At 44.7% G+C, this 23,228-nt stretch overlaps 2 protein-coding genes across 7 annotated transcripts in view; both read right to left on the bottom strand.

The window, feature by feature from the left end:
• The window catches only part of mylz3 (myosin, light polypeptide 3, skeletal muscle), a 3,992-nt gene extending 608 nt beyond the window's left edge, over window positions 1–3,384 (bottom strand). Inside the window, exons 1-5 of the mRNA XM_061985293.1 lie at window positions 3,244–3,384; window positions 2,931–2,958; window positions 1,926–2,069; window positions 97–267; window positions 1–15 (exon numbers count right to left, since the gene is read on the bottom strand). The exon at window positions 1–15 is cut by the window's left edge and continues 63 nt beyond it. Of these exons, the coding sequence (XP_061841277.1) occupies window positions 1–15; window positions 97–267; window positions 1,926–2,069; window positions 2,931–2,958; window positions 3,244–3,369 (484 nt within the window). The 5' untranslated portion in view covers window positions 3,370–3,384. The remainder of the gene's footprint in view (window positions 16–96; window positions 268–1,925; window positions 2,070–2,930; window positions 2,959–3,243) is intronic.
• lancl1 (LanC antibiotic synthetase component C-like 1 (bacterial)) lies at window positions 1,959–20,605 on the bottom strand. 6 transcript variants are annotated; one of them, XR_009817782.2, is made up of 12 exons: window positions 20,481–20,544; window positions 20,171–20,266; window positions 19,986–20,103; window positions 16,971–17,178; window positions 14,537–14,684; window positions 14,304–14,450; window positions 14,048–14,230; window positions 13,764–13,940; window positions 12,267–12,339; window positions 5,743–5,842; window positions 2,931–2,958; window positions 1,959–2,069 (listed from the first exon to the last, which is right to left on the bottom strand). XR_009817782.2 is itself a non-coding variant. In XM_061985288.2 (11 exons), exons 1-11 carry the CDS (start codon window positions 20,481–20,483, stop codon window positions 5,441–5,443), a joined length of 1,398 nt encoding a protein of 465 aa, XP_061841272.1. In that variant the 5' UTR covers window positions 20,484–20,553; the 3' UTR covers window positions 5,405–5,440. The 6 variants fall into 6 exon arrangements, 5 of the variants coding, with proteins under 5 accessions (XP_061841272.1, XP_061841273.1, XP_061841276.1 ...); XM_061985288.2 differs by lacking the exons at window positions 1,959–2,069; window positions 2,931–2,958 and adding an exon at window positions 5,405–5,589 and having other exon boundaries at window positions 14,048–14,226; window positions 20,481–20,553; XM_061985289.2 differs by lacking the exons at window positions 1,959–2,069; window positions 2,931–2,958 and adding an exon at window positions 5,407–5,589 and having other exon boundaries at window positions 14,048–14,226; window positions 20,512–20,605.
• Between the last annotated feature and the right edge of the window lie 2,623 nt (window positions 20,606–23,228).

Raw genomic sequence — 23,228 nt, 5'->3', positions numbered from 1 at the left:
CACTCATCTTCTCTCCTGTGGACCGGGAAACCGCCCCACGTCACACACGGCCGCTTGACATTTGCGTGCTCACTCCCGAGGCGAGGTGAGACTCACCCAGGGTGGACAGCACGATGCGCAGCTCAGCGCCCATGACGGTGCCGTTGCCCTCCTTGTCAAAGACGCGCAGACCCTCAACGTAGTCGTCATACGTACCCTTGGGCAGAGCGTCCACCTGCTTCAGCATGGGCATGAAGGTGTCGAAATTGATCCTCTTGTTGGCCATGTCTGTGGACGACGTCACAGGAAGAAAGGGAGGGGCATGAGCAATGTTCCCTCTAATTGTTCATGTGTGTGAGCAAACGCAAAAACTCCCTGAGCATTCAGTGGAGCCCATGTGAGCAACATCACACGTGCACACTGTGGCTACACCAGCAACACACCTGTCCCAAACCTGACTAAATAACAAGTTCAATCTCCATCCATCCATCCATTTTCTACCGCTTGTCCCTTTAGGGGTCGCGGGGGGTGCTGGAGCTTATCTCCGCTGCATTCGGGCGGAAGGCGGGGTACACCCCAGACAAGTCCCCACCTCATCGCAGGGCCAACACAGATAGACAGACAACATTCTCTTATTATTATAATCAAATGACAGCAGTCATTTCCATGAGGTTATTTCCTACTATAAGTGTTTAGGCCCACTTACAATGACAATAACAAAAAACATTGCTTTTCATGAACTGTGTACTTGTATTGTTTGTCTGGGTGGAGGTCCATCCATCCATCCATTTTCTACCGCTTATTCCCTTTTGGGGTCGCGGGGGGCGCTGGAGCCTATCTCAGCTACAATCGGGCAGAAGGCGGGGTACACCCTGGACAAGTCGCCACCTCATCGCAGGGCCAACACAGATAGACAGACAACATTCACACTCACATCCACACACTAGGGCCAATTTAGTGTTGCCAATCAACCTATCCCCAGGTGCATGTCTTTGGAGGTGGGAGGAAGCCGGAGTACCCGGAGGGAACCCACGCAGTCACGGGGAGAACATGCAAACTCCACACAGAAAGATCCCGAGCCCGGGATTGAACCCAAGACTACTCAGGACCTTCGTATTGTGAGGCAGATGCACTAACCCCTCTGCCACCGTGAAGCCCTCTGGGTGGAGGTCCTGCTTTGGAAATAATTTGTACCCCTTTCAGACATTGCATTTAGTTCCCATTAAAACATTCACATGTTGCACAATGAGATGTAAGCAGGGGATCATGTGTACATTCCTGCAACTTCCTGTTTGTAAAAAAATATATTTTTATTAGTATTTATTTAATATACTAACAGGATTTCATGATTAATATATATAAATTAAGATTCCTAATAAATGACACTAGAATAAGCACACATTTGATTGGTAAATCATAGTGTAACGACTTGGAATGACACTTTATGTGTGGTGTTGGAGTTGTCCGACTTTTTGTGTGGCTGTAAACGCATCGTTTTTTAAGGATCGTTTTTGTGCATGTGTTGGCGCAAGTGAGAAAGAGCGAGCGGCTGCTGTTGATATAATAAAGTTGCTTTTGGTCTGGAACTGCAGAAAATGACCAGTTTTGCTAGATATACTTTTTTTTACTAATGTTTTGGTGATGTGTTTATGGCCGACAATAAAGAGTTTTGCTCAGTAAAGTGATGGATGGAATTCATGTCCTCAAAGCGTCTCGACAGACGTTACAATATTTGAACAATGATGACGAAAACTGTTTTCTCTGTCGTGTCCGTGTCGTTATTGTTATGCGCTTATTTCTTTATTTGATTTTGTGCGTGGCATAGATTTGCCGTGCGCAGAGGACGCTTGAGCAGTGCGCAATTGCACAGGCGCGCACCTTAGAGGGAACATTGGGCATGAGCACAGTACCACGTCGCCCGGTGAGCGTCGCGGTCCAGTTCTTACCTTCGGCTGATGGGTTGCCCAGGATCTTGACCACGTCCTTGTTGGTGGGGTTCTGGCCCAGGGCGCGCATGATGTCGGCCACCTGGTTGTAGGCCACCTGGCTGTCACCGATCCTGTCGAAGAGACCGAAGGCCTCCTTGAAGTCTGAGGAGGAGAAGAACAGCCCAAATATAATTTACATGACCTCACCGATTGTTGCCACGTGCATTAAATAGTAAGACGGCGAAGGTGACCTATTTTTGTACATGCCACCGCTTTTATGTAGTCAACAGCTGTAGTACAGCACCAAGCCCAGCCGTCTCCCATTGCGCCCCACGGGGCGGGGGAGGGGGTGCAAGCTGATACCCCCCCGACACCCCGTCGCCATATAGAGGCACGACGACGTTCGTGTTAAACTTAAAAATGCTGACGGGGAGGGGGGGTTAAGGATGCTGGTAACTAATCTGAGGGCTAAACACGCCCGTTTTGTTTCCAACACACGGTATTTAAATGCAACATTAATTAATTACATATTACAAAACTGTTGTGTACACTAATTCACAGATGTTATTTTATTATATAAAAAGGTCAGTAAATGATTCTATATATTTGTAAACGCTCTGAAGTGGGAAAGGGGTAGGATTAAATAAGCTTTGCTTCTTCCTACTCCTTTTCAGACATGATGTAAAGTGAAATGATATGAAATTGTGCGATGTATTTTACTGGAAGTGTGTTCATGTTCGAAATAAACTAAAGAAAGACAGAACATGTGGCGAAAGAACATTCTTGCCTGTAAGGCGACCTCCCTCCAAAAAGGTGCGGGTGCTAAACCTTGACCCCCCAGGAGAGCAACAGGGCAAGGCAGCGTGGGCTCAGAATAGACATAAGTCACATTCCCTTTGACAACTGGGCACGTCAGGCAGCAGACGACTGTCAGCGTGAGCTAAAGTGTCGGCGCCGCCATCACAACTGAACAAATGACCAATAAACAGGACTTTGACTGGGGGGATGGAATTCCTCACTTACCCTCAATCTGATCCGCCGTGAACTCGGTCTGCAGGGACGGAAATGCACACAAAGTCACACAGAGAAAGATAGTGTTGTGTGCGCGTTAAAAGGACGGAACAAAAAGACCACAAACAAAGTCTAAATGTATCGCTTTAAACTGTTGTCTATTTTATCTTATTTTTGTTGATTTTAGGGGAAAATCAAAGCAGTCAACCTTTTTCCCCATTTCTTTCTTTCCCAACATGGTATCCACATCAAAAAACCCCAAAAGTAACTCCACTGGTACTGCCGCCCCCACCCTTAAAGATCCACCACACAAGTGAGTACACACCATGTTGGAGGGTCGCAGCTGCAGGAGCGGAAAGGAAAGAAGAGGCCAAAGAGTCCCGAGACAGAGTGGTCCTGAGCGTTGGCCAGGACGCCCTCTTATATATTCTAGGCCTGTGATGTCACACATGCAAATGAGGCGGCTCAGATGACAAACGGGGACATCTTTAACTTTCTTAGGGCTGTAGCTGCTTGCAGGCCTTTAGAAGGGGACAGGGCTATTTTGGGATTTAAGACATTGAGTTTCAAGATTTGAAACCATTTAAAAAAAAATCAGAAGCTGCAAAAGTTTTTTAGCGTGTTTGCTTTGCCTCGGTTTGCAGCGCGAGACTCTGACGGTGACAATATATTAAACCTGGGCTGCTGAGTGACTACTTTTAGGAGGGCCCCAAAGCCCAGCCAGATCATTTACACCTTTTTGTTTACTTAGGGAGATGTCTCTTCCTGTTATGGTGGACTAACCAAAACAGCAGATTGCACCGAAGAAGTAATTTTGCACTCAATTAGAAAGTATGTGAGCGATATGTCCAACTTGATCATTTAATAAAAAGGGACAAGCGGTAGAAAATGGATGGATGGATGGAAACAATGGTGTTCAGCATTGGCAGCGCTCTCCATGGTACTGAGTCCACATGGCAGCGTGTGATCGTCCCACCCATTCAGGACAGAGGGTGACACTCACTTTTTAAACCATACATACTTTTGTCAAATATTGACAGTCAACTCAGATTGGAGAAAAAAAAAGTCTGGTGTCAAAGGTCACAGACAGCTGAGTGGGACACCAAACGATGCACGAGAAGTCGCCTCGCCATCCGCTGTGCAACACAACACAGGTGCCAAGGATAAGGGTGTTTGTAGGAAAGATTGAACACGCCCCTGCACAGATGAGCTCTATTTTTAATCATTCCTGTCTGAGGTGTTTGGTTTCTGAGAAGAAGAAGAAGAGGAGGGGGTGGGGGGGGGGGGCTCCTCTTGCTCCTCCGGCACAGCCCCTCCCTCCTCCCTGCACGCACGCCATACCTCCACCCCGAGTGTCACCGAGACTGCCTGTAGCTTAAAAAAAGAGCGGTGGCATTGTGTCGCTGCGCGGCGTTTGGGGAGGGGGAGGAGTCTAAAGCGTGAGCCTTATTAGGAAAAGAGAGCAGTCGGGCCAAATGTCGCGCTGAGGAAGCGACACACAAGACCTGACCCACTTGCTTACAGTCAAAGTGCCTCGGACCAAAAGTGTTTCCATTCCCTGACTTCATTGCGAGCGAAGAGACGTGTGCGGTCGTTCGAGTAAAACATCGAAACCATCTCATCTGAATTATGGCCATCAACATTAAATGGTAATAAAGTCAAATTATTAGAGATGTCCGATTATGGCTTTTTTGCCGATATCCGATATTGTCCAACTCTTAATTATCGATACCGATATATACAGTCGTGGAATGAACACATTATTATGCCTAATTTTGTTGTGATGCCCCGCTGGATGCATTAAACAATGTAACAAAGTTTTCCAAAATAAGAGAACAACTTCAACTCAAGTTATGGAAAAAAGTGCCAACATGGCACTGCCATATTTATTATTTATGTCACAAAGTGCATACTTTTTTTTAACATGCCTCAAAACAGCAGCTTGGAATTTGGGACATGCTCTCCCTGAGAGAGCATTAGGAGGTTGAGGTGGGGGGGAATAGGAGGTAGCGGGGGTGTATATTGTAGTGTCCCGGAAGAGTTAGTGCTGCAAGGGGTTCTGGGTATTTGTTCTGTTGTGTTTATGTTGTGTTACGGTGCGGATGTTCTCCCGAAATGTGTTTGTCATTCTTGTTTGGTGTGGGTTCACAGTGTGGCGCATATTTGTAACAGTGTTAAAGTTGTTTATACGGCCACCCTCAGTGTGACCAGTATGGGTGTTGATCAAGTATGCGTGGTATTCACTTGAGAGGGTGTCAAAAAGCCGTAGATATTATGTGACTGGGCCGGCACGCAAAGGCAGTGCCTTCAAGGTTTATTGGCGCTCTGTACTTCTCTCTATGTCCGTGTACACAGCGGCGTTTTAAATAAATTTAACTTTTTGAAACCGATACCGATTATTTTGAAACTGATACCGATAATTTCCGATATTACATTTTAAAGCATTTATCGGCCGATATTATCGGACATCCCTAATTATCACTGTGTGAAATGAATACCTCCGAGTAGCGCGGTGGTGGTGACTATTGCTTCCACCCTGTGGTGTTTTTGTGCTGCAGCACAAGAACAACAACACAAAAGTTGTGTGAAGAATCAGATGATTTATTGCTCGGACAGTGCAAAGGATACAATAGTGATATTGAACTGGGCGTAATAAACATAAGACTTCGAGCTGCAAAAAAACAAAAAAACAAAAACAAAGAAAAATCCGTAAATTTTGTTTTGATTTACTAGGAGCTGACATGTGTTTGTTACTGTTGAGAAATTCCCAGCAGAGCAAGAGCAGGAAAAATAACATCTTGTCGGGTCACAGCGGGACATCTACCTGCAGGCTTGTGGTCGAGGGCTTCACACCTCGAAGGCTGGAAAGCGTGCTTGTGTTGGCTGCAGAAGGTCGGCCAAAAAGTAGATGGTACCTGCCATGCCTATGGAAAGTGAGAGAAAAGTTTCAGATAACTTTCATCATATAGGGAAATACACACTTTCTGTATATTTTGAAAATGTCGTCGCAATTTTCTCCTGGTTTTTGTATACCATCACAGTAATCGTACGTACAAAAAAGGAGGGAGGAGTACATTTATAGCTAGAATTCACTGAAATTCAAGTATTTCATATATATATATATATATATATATAAAATAAACACTTGACTTTCAGTGAATTCTAGTATTTATTTTATCTATATATATATATATATATATATATATATATATATATATATATATATATATATATATATATATATATATATAAATAAATAAAATAAATATACATATATATAGCTAGAATTCACTGAAATTCAAGTATTTCATATATATATATACCGTATTTTCCGCACTATAAGGCGCACCTAAAAACCACAAATTTTCTCAAAAGCTGACAGTGCGCCTTATAACCCGGTGCGCTTTATATATGGATAAATATTAAGATTCATTTTCATAAAGTTTCGGTCTCGCAACTTCGGTAAACAGCCGCCATCTTTTTTCCCGGTAGAACAGGAAGCGCTTCTTCTTCTACGCAAGCAACCGCCAAGGTAAGCACCCGCCCCCATAGAACAGGAAGCGCTTCTTCTTCTACTGTAAGCAACCACCCGCCCGCGTAGAAGAAGAAAAAGCGCGCGGATATTACCGTTTCATTTCCTTTGTGTGTTTACATCTGTAAAGACCACAAAATGGCTCCTACTAAGCGACAGAGATCCGGTTCATGAAAAGACGCAATCTCTCCATCCGCACACGGATTACTATTTCACAGCAACTGATATTCCTGTGAACCGCACTGTGGATACAATGGGAGCACGTACGGTGAATATTCGCACCACAGGGAATGAGAAGTCATCCTTCACTGTGGTTCTAGCTTGCCATGCTAATGGCCAGAAACTTCCACCCATGGTGATATTCAAAAGGAAGACCTTGCCAAAAGAGACCTTTCCAGCCGGCGTCATCATAAAAGCTAACTCGAAGGGATGGATGAAGAAAAGATGAGCGAGTGGTTAAGGTAAGTTTAAGTTTACGCGAAGAGGCCGGGTGGCTTTTTTCACGCAGCTCTGTCCATGTTGATATACGATTCCATGCGCGCCCACATCACGCTGGTTTTAATATATTATTAAAGTTTGACTGACCTATCTGAAAATCGGGAGCGTTTGCAAGTATGTTCTACACAACAAAACAGATGAAAACCTGGAAAAGCATGGAGGTCAACAACTTCTTTATGTCTGACTGGGTCGAGGAAATTGGTTTGAAGGCTCTCTTGGATAAATATGCATCGTTTTTGCTCGGGTAAAGTTGTCATCCGGGAGGAGCTCAAAGTAAAGCCGCTGCTCCTCCACATCGAGAGGAGCCAGATGAGGTGGTTCGGGCATCTGGTCAGGATGCCACCCAAACGCCTCCCTAGGGAGGTGTTTAGGGCATGTCCAACCGGTAGGAGGCCACGGGGAAGACCCAGGACACGTTGGGAAGACTATGTCTCCCGGCTGGTCTGGGAACGCCTCGGGATCCCCCGGGAAGAGCTGGACGAAGTGGCTGGGGAGAGGAAAGTGCCCCCGCGACCAGACCTCGGTTCAGCGGAAGAAGATGGATGGATGGATGGATGGATGGATGGATGGTGTGGGACAAAGTTGTGTGAAAAATAACTAACTATCATTTTAACCAAAGTCAGCGAGCTAAAATTTTTCTACATCAATTCAGGTACGTTTTAAAGCAGCGTCAATTTGCAATGCCGTATAAAAGGCACAATAACAAACGCAAACAGCGCGCGCACAGAGACAGACAGGCACCAATGCGAAGGTATCATAGGATCCATGTCAGGCTTGTCCCTGACAGTTTGACTGTGTTTTAGTTTTTCTCTGAGTTTGTCTTAGTTTTCTGTCCAGCACTTTTATTTTGTCTTTATTTCCTACTTGTCTCCCTGAGTGCTGTGTCCCCTCAGCTGTGGCTGATTGGCACCTGGCCACACCTGGTGTCAATCAGCCAGCTGCTATTTATACCTGCCCTACCCTCCAGTCACTGCTGGATCATTGTCATCACTACCTGATTGTCATTGTCGATGTCATTGTAGTGTCTACCTGTCCTTGTCGCTGTCGTCATAGCGGTAAGCTGTTCCTTATAGCTATTTACGGTTGGTTTCTCCTAGCTTCTTGTTTTCCTGTTAGCCAGATCCTGTTAGCCGTTTGCTATTTCCAGTTTTTCTGGTTCCTGTTTCCATTTTGCCTGTTCCTAGTTTGTGTTTTTACTTTATTTCGAACATTAAATCATGTTTTCCCGTATAACGCCTTCCGCCTTCTCTGCATCTTGGGGTTCGCGTCCTACAAACTCTGACATAATGATCCAGCCAAATTCGAACCTCGCAGACATGTCCATGGCGGAGAGGATGAACAAGGCTTTGGAATTAATGGATAAATTAAAGAAAAGTTCGGCCTCATTCCAAGCCCTCTCCCACCCACCCCTGTCGTCTGTGGGCCTATCTGGTGATGTCTGGGATCCGTCCCTTGAGGGGGGGGCTATGAGTGGCTGTGCAGCTAGGGAGGCACAGCTACTTCTCGCCCCAGTGGGTCTGCAAAAGACAACGCCATCATCTCAGGTGGGTCTGCAACAAACGCCACCATCATTTCCGGTGGGCCGGCAGACGCCACCATTATCTCCGGTGGGTCTGCAACCTACGGCGCCACCATGCACTCCGGTGGGCCGGCAGACGCCACCATGCAGTCCGGTGGGCCGGCAGACGCCACCATGCAGTCCGGTGGGCCGGCAGACGCCACCATGCAGTCCGGTGGGCCGGCAGACGCCACCATGCAGTCCGGTGGGCCGGCAGACGCCACCATGCAGTCCGGTGGGCCGGCAGACGCCACCATGCAGTCCGGTGGGCCGGCAGACGCCACCATGCACTCCGGTGGGTCTACAACCAACGGCGCCACCATCCTGTCCGGTGGGCCAGCAGCAGACGGCGCCACCATCCTCCTCTCCGGTGGGCCAGCAGCAGACGGCGCCACCATCCTCCTCTCCGGTGGGCCAGCAGCAGACGGCGCCACCATCCTCCTCTCCGGTGGGCCAGCAGCAGACGGCGCCACCATCCTCCTCTCCGGTGGGCCAGCAGCAGACGGCGCCACCATCCTCCTCTCCGGTGGGCCAGCAGCAGAGGGCGCCACCATCCTCTTCTCCGGTGGGCCAGCAGCACAGGGCGCCACCATCCTCTTCTCCGGTGGGCCAGCAGCAGAGGGCGCCACCATCCTCTTCTCCGGTGGGCCAGCAGCAGAGGGCGCCACCATCCTCTTCTCCGGTGGGCCAGCAGCAGAGGGCGCCACCATCCTCTTCTCCGGTGGGCCAGCAGCAGAGGGCGCCACCATCCTCTTCTCCGGTGGGCCAGCAGCAGAGGGCGCCACCATCCTCTTCTCCGGTGGGCCAGCAGCACAGGGCGCCACCATCCTCTTCTCCGGTGGGCCAGCAGCAGAGGGCGCCACCATCCTCTTCTCCGGTGGGCCAGCAGCAGAGGGCGCCACCATCCTCTTCTCCGGTGGGCCAGCAGCAGAGGGCGCCACCATCCTCTTCTCCGGTGGGCCAGCAGCAGAGGGCGCCACCATCCTCTTCTCCGGTGGGCCAGCAGCAGAGGGCGCCACCATCCTCCTCTCCGGTGAGCCAACAGACGCCGCCACCATGCACTCCGGTGGGCCAGCAGAGGGCGCCACCGCCATCCTCCCCGGTGGGCCAGCAGAGGGCGCCACCGCCATCCTCCCCGGTGGGCCAGCAGAGGGCGCCACCGCCATCTTCTCCGGTGGGCCAGCAGAGGGCGCCACCATCTTCTCCTGTGGGCCAGCAGAGGGCGCCACCATCGTCTCCGGTGGGTTCTCCCACACCGGCGGACGAGCCGCCTCGCCAATTGCGGCGGCGTTCAACTCGCCGTCGCCACCTAACTCTTCCCCGCTGGTTGCGGGGACACTTAGCCTGGTGGGCCAGCAGAGGGCGCCACCATCGTCTCCGGTGGGTTCTCCCACACCGGCGGACGAGCCGCCTCGCCAATTGCGGCGGCGTTCAACTCGCCGTCGCCACCTAACTCTTCCCCGCTGGTTGCGGGGACACTTAGCCTGGTGGCCCACCTCCTTGTCCTCCCTCCACCCTCCCGTGACTTTGGACTTTTTTGGGGCGGGGGGGGGGGGTTCTAGAACGTCTGGTATCCGTTATAGGAAGGGGGGCTACTGTCAGGCTTGTCCCTGACAGTTTGACTGTGTTTTAGTTTTTTCTCTGAGTTTGTCTTAGTTTTCTGTCCAGCACTTTTAGTTTGTCTTTATTTCCTACTTGTCTCCCTGAGTGCTGTGTCCCCTCAGCTGTGGCTGATTGGCACCTGGCCACACCTGGTGTCAACCAGCCAGCTGCTATTTATACCTGCCCTACCCTCCAGTCACTGCTGGATCATTGTCATCACTACCTGATTGTCATTGTCGATGTCATTGTAGTGTCTACCTGTCCTTGTCGCTGTCGTCATAGCGGTAAGCTGTTCCTTATAGCTATTTACTGTTGGTTTCTCCTAGCTTCTTGTTTTCCTGTTAGCCAGATCCTGTTAGCCGTTTGCTATTTCCAGTTTTTCTGTTTTCTGGTTCCTGTTTCCATTTTGCCTGTTCCTAGTTTGTGTTTTTACTTTATTTCGAACATTAAATCATGTTTTCCCGTATAACGCCTTCCGCCTTCTCTGCATCTTGGGGTTCGCGTCCTACAAACTCTGACAATCCAAAATACAATCTATTAAATAGCCAATATTTTAAGAATTAATCAAAGATACAATTATACACATTGAGTCTGTTTGTCATGCTGGTTATTGGATACTTTCTAATACGCTTCTGCCTTGGAGACGTACATCATTGAAATTGTTTTAGACTGCAATGTTGTTCAATTAAGGACACGTATTACATATGTCTAGTGCAGCTGGGATAGGCTCCAGCACAGCCCGCGACCCTGAGAGGGACAAGCGGTAGAAAATGGACGGATAGCTTGTGTGCCATTGTGTGCTTAGAGGAGCCACTAGCTAACAGTGCTTACTTTTTTGTAAATGATTTCCCTAACATACAAGAATAGACCAACGTGTGTGCTTATTGGAGGACATTTGGATGTAACCTGGCTGTTTAGCTTTGCAGAAGTAAACGGGATGGAGGACTGCTTGTATCGGAGCGCATTTAGATACAAGCCGAAATCATCCGATACTTGTTTTTTGGCTAATATTGGACTAATATCATAAATGATCATCAATCCATTTCATATGTATTTCATATTGTTTTCTGTAGTGCTGGGCGATATGACAATACATATTGTGGCCACGATACAAGAATGTCTATCGTGCCATTTCTATTTTTATCGTTTCACGCGATAGGCTGTATTTTCTCCATAGTGCTTGTGCCATCACATGATTCAATAATTGCAAATTCAGTAAGTGTATTTGGTGTCAAACGGGAGAGAAAACAATATTTTCTTACAAAGAAAAGGATGCGTTGACATGTAGGCTCGCATTTCTTTTTCGATTTTGCAACATGACGCTGCTTTACGTGCCGTGCCCTCTTTGTGTCCAGCGTCTCCCGCCGTTGCGGGTAACCTGGGTTACACACGAGGGGATCATTGTAAGTAAACATGGAGACAGGACAGGTAGGCGATGCGCTGGCGGAAAAAGAAATTGAACCCCCCACAACCAGCAGAGACGCAGTCCCAGGACGAACTCCTACCCAAACGAGGGGGTAACTCGTCAGTCTGGCTTTGTTTATCACTGCCTGCAAACTACTTGTTTCCCAGAGGATCACACCGAAGCCGCGATAGCCCAAGGTACAGTATGTGTGGCAGCTAACGTTAATATTGCTGTGTTTATCCATGTTTCTTATGTAGTTTTTCTAACATACCTCTGAATAGAGTGTAAAGGTGTACCTTTGCATGCAGTATCCCGTTTATTATTAAACTGTCCTGTCAGGCTTTGTGTAGTGTTAGTATTCATGTGGCTGTGTGTGGCAGTGAACCCTGAAATATGTGTTTTGTTGCTATTGTTGTTTGCTATACCAAATGTATTTCTTTATTTCAACTGCAAAGAAAGTGAGAAAAAAGGTAAGTGGTCATGTATGTTGTTAAATTTTTCATAAAACCGAAAGCGTACCATAGCTATATCGTGGTATATCGTTATCGTGATATAAAATTATCCATATGGTGATATACATGTTTTTCCATATCGCGCAGCACTAGTTTTCTGCACGTAAAACTACAATTATTCTCTATGAAATGTATTGTATTAATATTTTTGTAGGTCTGGAAAGGATTACAGTAATTGGATTTACATGAACTCTTATTGGGAATTGTCATACTGAGGTTAGCACTGTACTGACAATCATACCTTCAAAAAGTGAGAAGGGCGTGTCTGGTGTCCTGCAGCCGTGTGAGCCATAGTTGATGCACCAATCTGCAAACTGAACAGACAAAGAGAGCGTAGTATTGTACTTAAAGGCCTACTGAAACCCACTACTACCGACCACGCAGTCTGATAGTTTATATATCAATGATGAAATCTTAACATTGCAACACATGCCAATACGGCCGGGTTAGCTTACTAAAGTGCAATTTTAAATTTCGCGCGAAATATCCTGCTGAAAACGTCTCGGAATGATGACGCTTGCGCGTGACGTCACGGATTGTAGAGGACATTTTGGGACAGCATGGTGGCCAGCTATTAAGTCGTCTGTTTTCATCGCAAAATTCCACAGTATTCTGGACATCTGTGTTGGTGAATCTTTTGCAATTTGTTCAATTTGTTCAATGAACAATGGAGACAGCAAAGAAGAAAGCTGTAGGTGGGAAGCGGTGTATTGCGGCAGGTGTTGTGCGGATAACGCACCCCCGCCGTAGAATGCACCCCTTGACTGTTGTGCCGGATAACACAGCCGGTGTTTCATTGTTTACATTCCCGAAAGATGACAGTCAAGCTTTACCATTGACCTGTGGAGAACTGGGACAACAGAGACTCTTTACCAGGAGGACTTTGAGTTGGATGCGCAGACGCGGTACCGTGAGTACGCATGCAGCTGTGGCTTCCAAACATTTGATCGCTTGCCCGTACGTGCGTGCCGCTATGTGCATGTCACATACGTAACTTTGGGCACTTGGAGGAAATATATGTGCTGTATGAACTTTGGGGAGTTGAACGGTATTTTGGGCTGTGGGATTGAGTGTTGTGCAGTTGTTTGAGTTGTATTGGCGGGTTATATGGACGGGAGGGGGGAGGTGTTTGTTATGCGGGATTAATTTGTGGCATATTAAATATAAGCCTGGTTGTGTTGTGGCTAATAGAGTATATATATGTCTTGTGTTTATTTACTGTTTTAGTCATTCCCAGCTGAATATCAGGTCCCACCCGCCTCTCACAGTATCTTCCCTATCTGAATCGCTCCCACTGCCCTCCAGTCCTTCAGTCTCACTTTCCTCATCCACAAATCTTTCATCCTCGCTCAAATTAATGGGGAAATTGTCGCTTTCTCGGTCCGAATCGCTCTCGCAGCTGGTGGCCATGATTGTAAACAATGAGCGGATGTGAGGAGCTCCACAACCTGTGACGTCACGCGCATATCGTCTGCTACTTCCGGTACAGGCAAGGCTTTTTTATCAGCGACCAAAAGTTGCGAACTTTATCGTCGATGTTCTGTACTAAATCCTTTCAGCAAAAATATGGCAATATCGCGAAATGATCAAGTATGACACATAGAATGGACCTGCTATCCCCGTTTAAATAAGAAAATCGCATTTCAGTAGGCCTTTAAATAGGAAAAGGGTGTGCGGAAATTTTAGGAAGTAGCTCAATCTGCATTGTGGATCTACTGTACTGTTTAGGTGCACTAACCATGCAGGCTCTGTAAAGGTGCTTGGCGTCCCGTGTTTGACGGTACAGAGCCAAGAATGTGTAAGCATTCCCAGCCGCGCCATGACACAGCCCGTAGCCTTTCTGCAGCAAGCCCCACCGCCACACAACCTCGCCACACTGCAGAGCATCCTCCAGATAATGAGAATCACCAAACACCTGGAACATGGGACGATAATTGACCAAAGGCGACCACAAAATAGCTTCCGAACACATGTGATATTGTGTGTGCATTTTCATATAGACTGTTAGATTCCAGCATTTACACTGTGTGCCTGCAGGAGCATATAGACGACACCCGGGGATCCGTGGCACCAGTGCACCAACAGGTCGCGATCATCCCCGATGCAGGGAGGGTAATTTCCAGAGGGGAACTTAAGACGGCAGACATAGTCGACGCTGGGTTTGACCAGTCTGTGAATGTTCTCCTCAGCCGCAACGAACCCTGGCTGACACAGTAAGCACAGCGAGGTTCTTGCTCAACATATTGCTCTCCTAACGGCAGAATGATGGCTCCTTTACCTGCATGAGGAAGTAGTAGATCCCAGCCAGTCCGTGGGCTGCACCGACATATTGCTCCTGGTACCACTCATACATGAGGGGACTCTGATTGTGGACACGAAGCTTCCTGCTCTGGTGCTCACCTGAAGCCAAGATGGCCTCACTGATCTGAGGAAAGAGACGGCGAAAGGTAGCTGCTATTCAAAAACTACAGTATGAGGAGCCTACCAAGGTGAATGGAAGTAATGGTTCACCTGCTGGATGTGCTGCAACGGGATTCTGTTGGTGCCAAGCTGCTGGTTGATGAAGATTAGAGAGTAAAGGTAACCAACTCGACCGTAGAGAAGCTCGTCAGGCAGCCCACTCGAACCCTTCACAACAGTCTGGTGATACTGCAGCAGTCTGCAAATAATGCACGACGTGTCGATCAATACGGTACTGACACGCCTCTAAACAAATGATGACGAAGAAACAGTGATGGGCTTACTAATTAACAAGAGCAACATTTGAGTTATTAGTAAAACGGTGTGTAGTGTTTTATTTATTTATTTGTAAACTTAATTTTTTATTCAACTTTTAAAGGAACAGATATACATAGACTTGATTGGAAATAAAAATACAGGTATCTAAACCAAAAAAAAGAAGAAGAGTGGAATAATAATAAATGTGAAAGTGGAATAATTAAAAATAATAATCTTTGATAAGCATACATATTTTTTCCAGGAGATATACTTATCATCTCTTGCCTTGTGGTGTTGTTTTGATAATAAGTAGATTGTCTATCCATTATCCCCTTGTTATGTTTGTTTGATATACCTTACAGCAAGGGTGCTCATTACGTCGATCGCGAGCTACCGGTCGATCGTGGAGGGTGTGTCAGTAGATCGCGGAGGATGTGTCAGTCGATCGCCAGCCAGGCATTAAAAAAATAGTCCTAAAAATAAGCGATCATAAATCTTCACTATGACGTCACTTTCGTCACTTGATTGACATTCACGGCACCCGAGGGTCTACTGAGATGACGCTGACTGCTGCCAACTCATTAAAATTACCGACAGGAAGGCGAGAAACACTTTATTTCAACAGACTCTGGCGCCGTACCTGTCGTCAAAAACTCCAAAGACCGACTGCACAGTTGCACAATAAAAGCTCTGCTTCATCCTGCCTGCGCTAACAAAATAAGAGTCTCAGAAAGCTGGCGTGCACAAGCTAGCAAGCTACGGAGTTTGCCGACAATGTGTTTCTTGTAAAGTGTATACAAAGGAGTACGGAAGCTGGATAAATAAGATGCCAAAAACCAACCACTTTCATGTGGTAGTGGACAGAAAGGAGGACTTTTTTTCTCCTCCATTCGAAAATGCAGACGTTATCAGCACCACTGTCTGATTCCAATCAATGCAAGTCATCAGAATCAGGTAATACACCAACTTTTATTCTTGTCTTCATGAAAGAAAGGAATCTATATGTATTAAACATGTTTGTATTATCTTTAAACACATTTAACTTATTACCAATATTAACTATAAGTGTTAAACATGCTTGTATTATCATTAAACACCTTTAACTTGTTAACAATATTAACTATATGTGTTAAACATGCTTGTATTATCTTTAAACACCTTTAACTTGTTAACAATATAAACTATATGTGTTAAACATGCTTGTATTATCTTTAACCACCTTTAAGTTGTTAACAATATTAACTATATGTGTTAAACATGCTTGTATTATCTTTAAACACATTTAACTTATTACCAATATTAACTATAAGTGTTAAACATGCTTGTATTATCTCTAAACACCTTTAACTTGTTAACAATATTAACTATATGTGTTAAACATTCTTGAATTATCATTAAACACCTTTAATTTATTAACAATATTAACTATATATGTTAAACATGCTTGCATTATCATTAAACATCTTTAACTTGTTAACAATATTAACTACATGTGTTAAACATGCTTGCATTATCTTTAAACACCTTTAACTTATTAACAATATTAACTATATGTGTTAAACATGCTTGTATTATCATTAAACACCTTTAACTTGTTAACAATATTAACTATATGTATTAAACATATTTGTATTTTCATTAAACACCTTTAATTTATTAACAATATTAACTATATGTGTTAAACATGCTTGTATCATCATTAACCACCTTTAACTTGTTAACAAAAACATATATTTCATAAATAAGTAAATATAAATGATATATATGAATGAGGTAGATCCGCACGACTTGATCAATTGAAAAGTAGCTCGCCTGCAGAAAAAGTGTGAGCACCCCTGCCTTACAGTGTCTTCAAAGTAGGGCTGGGCGATATATCGATACACGCGATATATCGCGGGTTTGTCTCTGTGCGATATAGAAAATGACTATATCGTGATATTCGAGTATACGTTATCACGCAGTTGCTTTTAGCTGCTGGCATTACACTACAGGCTCTTCTCACTCTTTCATGTCTCTCCAACTCACAGATAGCAAGCGCACCATCTTACATACGTCACATACTGTCACGTCAGACGTCACATACGTATACGCCCTCGCGAAGCAGAGAGGTAGAAGCATGGGTAACGTTAGCTGTGATGCTAGTGGTAATACGAGAGAAAGAAGGTGCAAATTCTGGTAACAAATGAAGGAAGAATTAATTCCCAAGAAAAACAGCAGTGGGACTGACCGGGTGATACACTCGTCGGCCTCCCCTGCCCTCTGGAGTCGGTGGTAGACCACGGCGGCGACAGCCAGCGGCCCCGCGTCACCACAAAGGAAGGTGACATCACGACGGGTCAGGCACTTCAGACTGCGGCTGACGTGTTCGACAGCCTTCTGGAGGAACGTCTCCTGCTTGAAAACTCGGTGGAGGTGCAGGTAGAGCAGTGCGATGCCTGGAAAGAAAGAAGCCCCAAATGGACACGTCCAGCCTCATCGAATGTATACATTTTCAGTGTTGGCGCTAGGAATGATCAAAATCAAGTCATAAAAATGGGGTCCCACAATACATTTTTTGGGTCCCACTTTTTTGTAACCGTTTTGAAAACAAATGATTAATGTATGCATTATCCTGTTATAGCTCACATTCTATATTGTATTTTGGAAAAAGGTTGTCATAAACCTTACTTAATTCATTAAAAAAAATAATACAAAAGAAAACACATTTTTATGCATATGTAAATGTACATGTCATTCACTTTCTTCTTTCCTTCATGGATCTAAACTTTACCGCTGTTGGTAGTTTTTTCTTTATTTGTATTTAATAAGTTGTAGGTGTATTTATTTCAGTATAAAAGTGTAAAACGTTTTTTGCTTCAGCCATGAAATGATGATAATGGTATGCCAGGGCATACATACATGATTTATTTAACACTTAAATCTCTAGTGTACATCAACTTCAGATCTGTCAATTCAAATTTTTTTAATGTTCTTTTGTTTGTTCGTTTTCTGCCCTTTTTGTCAAAGAAAACTGTTTTTTTTATGGCAAACACACAAAATATGCAAAACCTTCCACAAAAAATATTTGATGTGAAGTAATCGGAACCTTGGAAAGGTCAATAATTCATAAAAACATTGATTTTGATTCAATATTATGTTTTGAGCAATGACAGTTTTAAAGAAGAAAAAAAACAGCTTTGTTTTATTAGTCAACATTGCAACTTTTTCTAAAATACATTTCACCCTTAAGCTTTTTTATTCCACTTTAGTTATGTTTTTGTTTATTTTAATAGTATTTTTAGAATGTGCTGTGGGCCTTTAAAACATTAGCTGCGGGCCGCGAATGGCCTCCGGGCCACACTTTTGACCCCCCTGCTATAGATAAAACATTTAATCTGATAAGTCTATCGATAAAAAGCAGAGCCTGGCGATGCGAGCGACACTTGCTAACTTGTCAGCCACTTCTCCGAGAGACTCCTTTTGAACTCTCCTCGCACATTAACACTTCAAAAAGGCACATATTCGCCCCGTTTGTTGACCTGCAAAGTATGTTTTTGGGGTGGAGGAGTCTAGTCGGGTGCTGGTTATCTTGAAGCTAACAGCTAGCCTGTCTCCATCCTCAAACGATGTCTCTTCAGCGGGAGATAAAAGTGAAGTTTCCATGGACTCACAAAGACTAAAACAACTCATTTACTGGAGTCATGGCACAGGATAAAGTTACACTAACCTTAGCGTTTACCATCAAATCTTTCTTTTGACAGCCCCTCGCGGTAAAGTTGTCCGAGTGCAAACCGAGGCAGTATTTGTGATTACTAAATCTTTCGGCGAATCAAAACTTACGACCAATAAAAACGCAATAAACGGGGGACGGCAGCACGGTGGTAGAGGGGTTAGTGCGTCTGCCTCACAATACGAAGGTCCTGGGTTCCATCCCCGGGCTCGGGGATGGAACCCCTTTTGGTGTGGAGTTTGCATGTTCTCCCCGTGACTGCGTGGGTTCCCTGCGGGTACTCTGGCTTCCTCCCACCTCCAAAGACATGCACCTGGGGATAGGTTGATTGGCAACACTAAATTGGCCCTAGTGTGTGAATCTTGTCTGTCTGTCTGTGTTGGTTGGTTGGTTGGAACTTTTATTAGTACCGGTAGATTGCACAGTACAGTACATATTCCGTACAATTGACCACTAAATGGTAACACCCGAATACGTGTTTCAACTTGTTTAAGTCGGGGTCCACATTAATCAATTCATGGTTGGCCCTGCGATGAGGTTGCGACTTGTCCAGAGTGTACGCCGCCTTCCGTCTGATTGTTCCAACCTCTGAGGACAAAGCTACGAACAATGGTAGACCGGGCTTTCTTTCTGCTCCGCCGCTCCCAGTCTGTGGAACGTTCTCCCTGACCACCTGAGGGCACCACAGACTGTGGATGCTTTTAAAGAAGGCTTAAAAACCCTTCTTTTTTAAAAAGCCTTTTTTTTTTAGATATACATATGCATACTAGTTTTAGCTATTTGGCTGTTCTAGTTTTTATTTCAATTTATTTTTTATTATCTTTTTATTTTTTTATACACTGTAGCACTTTGATGTTGTTTACTCAATGTTAAGTACTTTTTTTTGCAAATAAAATCTATTATTATTATTATTATTAACTTTTATTAGTAGATTGCACAGTACAGTACATATTCCGTACAATTGACCACTAAATGGTAACACCCCAATACGTTTTTCAACTTGTTTAAGTCGGGGTCCACGTTAATCAATTCATGGTTGGCCCTGCGATGAGGTGGCGACTTGTCCAGAGTGTACACCGCCTTCCGTCCGATTGTAGCTGTGATAGGCTCCAGCACCCCCCGCGACCTCGAAAGGGATAAGCGGTAGAAAATGGATGGATGGATGGAAATTTGATCCATCCATCCATTTATTTTCTACCGCTTGTCTCTTTCAGGGTTGCTGGAGCCTATCTCAGCAGCATTCCGACGGAAGGCGAAGTACACTCTGGACAAGTCGCCACCTCATCGCAGGGCCAACACAGATAGACAATTTGATCCGGCAAATATATAAAAAAAATAAATAAACACAGACTGAAAGCGATAATCGATCAAATTAAAAAAAAAACAAGCAAACCGGCCCGTGAAAAAATGAAATAAATCTGCGTCCTGATTTCAATGTGTAAAAAGTGCGTTAACGCCAACACTGCATTTTCATGCTCGTCCAATTTCAGACTCTATGACGTCACTTTACCACGTGTTCAACGGTGCACTCACCTGCCCAGCCAGTGTAACTGGTGCAGTTTCTCGGGTCAGCTGACTTCAAGCCGCTCTCCATGACGGCTAACAGCTCCTCGATCTTGCTCGTCAGCTGCTGGGAAAACTCCGATGTCAGCTGCAAAAGGTTAAAAGGGTTAAAACTCAAATCGAGGCGCACAAAACGCGCCGATGAGTACGTTTACCTTGCCTTGGGAGTCAAAAAGCGACTGCGTCCTCCCATCATAGTCAGGATAGTGATTCTTCAAGGCTCGAGTGTCCATTTTGTCTTGCAATCTGGGCTAAAAAAAAACAAAAAAAACCTTAACAAGGGACAAGCGGTATAAAATGGATGGAGTTAGTTAAGCTAAGTCTAGCTAGTAGCTGAAGCGATCGTAAACACACCCACTCACGAACTAACAAGCTAACAAACAAGTTAGGCTATAAAACGGATCTCCGGTGAAATGCATAACAACTCTGTTTCAAATGAGGAAATAAGACTATACGTTATTTCACCATTTTTTATGAAATCGATGTTAATTCGTACCGCGACGTATGTTGGTGTTGTTGTGGAGTCTTCCTTGCTTGGCTATTGGAGCATTGTGGTACTCTACTACCCCCAACTGGTTGGAACAAGTATCACACGTTGCAGACATGTCTCAGTGCTGTGGTGCTGACACAGGTATTTTTAGGGCCCGCAATGGCCCTTTGCAAAAGGACTCCCACAGGGAGTCCTTATGCAATGGGACATAAGGACCTATTGAATTTCTAAGGTTTTATTATTCTTTATTAGGGCCCGCACGGCCCATTGCAAAAGGACTCCCACAGGGAGTCCTTATGCAATGGGACATAAGGACCTATTGAATTTATAAGGTTTTATTATTATTATTATTATTATTATTATTATTATTATTCCGCCGCCTCTTCGAACACTAATTTGACCCACTTAACATGCTTCAAAACTCACCATATTTCACCCACCCATCAGGACCTGCGAAAATTGTCTTTTAATAAAAAAACCAACCTGCAAAAATCAAAATTGCGCTCTGACTAGACTGCCTGTAACTCCCACTAGGAAGGTCGGAAAGACACGAAACAAAATCCTCTATGTAGGTCTGACTCAGACCTAACTTTCATAATGGTATATTCTCGGGCTAAAATCAACAGGAAGTTGGCAATTCCCCCTTCAAGACAAAAAAGTACTAAAAACAGTCACTTTTGCCTCTTTGAGCTGTAATTTGACCCTCTTAACATGCTTCAAAACTCACCAAACTGAACACACACAGCAGGACTGGCTAAAACTGTGATCTAATGAAAAAACCTAACCCCAAATCTAAATATTGTGCTCTACAGCAATTTTTTAATAAAACGGACAAAAAACTGCTCCTCGAAAGAAAAATACTACAAAACTGCCTGTAACTCCCACTGAGAAGGTCGAAGAGACATAAAACAAAAACCTCTATGTAGGTCTCACTTAGACCTACATTTCATAAATTGACAACCCCCAGCAAAAATATACAGTAAGTTTGCTATTCCCCCTTCAACACAACTTTTTTGTAAAAACCCGTCACCTTTCTTCAAACATTATCTCCTCTGAGCGCGTTTGTTGTTTCGGCTTCAAACTAACACAGGAGAGAGATTGAACCCTTCTGATTAAAAGTTGGTGAAAGAGTTGTGATACCTGCTCCGGTTTTGATTTTATGACCCTTCAAAGACCTGCTGCACTGATGCTCCTGCGGTGCTGTTTTTTTTAAGATGGCTGCTTAAAAGCAGGAAGCACCAACGTGCCCACACAATGCAGACAAGGTAGGTACACTAGACAAAAGTCTTGGGACACTTCAGACTACAAGTAGACAAAAGTATTGGGACACTTAGGACTAGCACCTGCCAAATACGCGGGCCCGTCCGACGGTGCTTGCAGCTTTAATTCTTTTTTAATCAAACAGACAAAAAACTGCTCCTCGGAAGAAAAAACAAACAAAACTGCCTGTAACTCCCACTGGGAAGGTCGGAGAGACATAAAACAAAAACCTCTATGTAGGTCTCACTTAGACCTACATTTCATTAATTGACAACCCCCAGCAAAAATCAACAGGAAGTTTGCTATTCCCCCTTCAAAACAACTTTTTTGTAAAAACCGGTCACCTTCCTTCAAAATCTATCTCCTCTGAGCGCGTTTGTCGTTTCGCCTTCAAACTAACACAGGTGAGAGATACAACCCTTGTGATTAAAAGTATAGATGGGATTTTTAATACCTGCTCCGGTTTGGATTTTATGACCCTTCAAAGACCCGCTGCACTGATGCTCCTGCGGTGCTGTTTTTTCAAGATGGCTGCTCAAAAGCAGGAAGCACCAACGTGCCCACACAATGCAGACAAGGTAGCTACACTAGACAAAAGTCTTGGGACACTTCAGACTACAAGTAGACAAAAGTATTGGGACACTTAGGACTAGTTCTTTATTATTCTTCCGCCGCCTCTTCGAGCACTAATTTGACCCACTTAACATGCTTCAAAACTCACCATATTTGACCCACACATCAGGACCTGCGAAAATTGTCTTTTAATAAAAAAACCAAACCGCAAAAATCAAAATTGCGCTCTCGCGCCCCCTAGGAAAAAACAAACTAGACTGCCTGTAACTCCCACTAGGAAGGTCGGAAAGACATGAAACAAAATCCTCTATGTAGGTCTGACTCAGACCTAACTTTCATAATGGTATATTCTCGGGCTAAAATCAACAGGAAGTTGGCAATTCCCCCTTCAAGACAAAAAAGTACTAAAAACAGTCACTTTTGCCTCTTTGAGCTGTAATTTGACCCTCTTAACATGCTTCAAAACTCACCAAACTGAACACACACATCAGGACTGGCTAAAACTGTGATCTAATGAAAAAAACCTAACCCCAAATCTAAATATTGTGCTCTACAGCAATTTTTTAATAAAACGGACAAAAAACTGCTCCTCGGAAGAAAAATACTACAAAACTGCCTGTAACTCCCACTGGGAAGGTCGAAGAGACATAAAACAAAAACCTCTATGTAGGTCTCACTTAGACCTACATTTCATAAATTGACAACCCCCAGCAAAAATATACAGTAAGTTTGCTATTCCCCCTTCAACACAACTTTTTTGTAAAAACCCGTCACCTTTCTTCAAACATTATCTCCTCTGAGCGCGTTTGTTGTTTCGGCTTCAAACTAACACAGGAGAGAGATTGAACCCTTCTGATTAAAAGTTGGTGAAAGAGTTGTGATACCTGCTC

The sequence above is a fragment of the Nerophis lumbriciformis genome, linkage group LG23 (genome assembly GCF_033978685.3).
Source record: "Nerophis lumbriciformis linkage group LG23, RoL_Nlum_v2.1, whole genome shotgun sequence".
Lineage (NCBI taxonomy): Eukaryota > Metazoa > Chordata > Actinopteri > Syngnathiformes > Syngnathidae > Nerophis > Nerophis lumbriciformis.
Note: the sequence above shows the minus strand (reverse complement) of the source record. Positions and strands in the feature narration are given on the sequence as shown.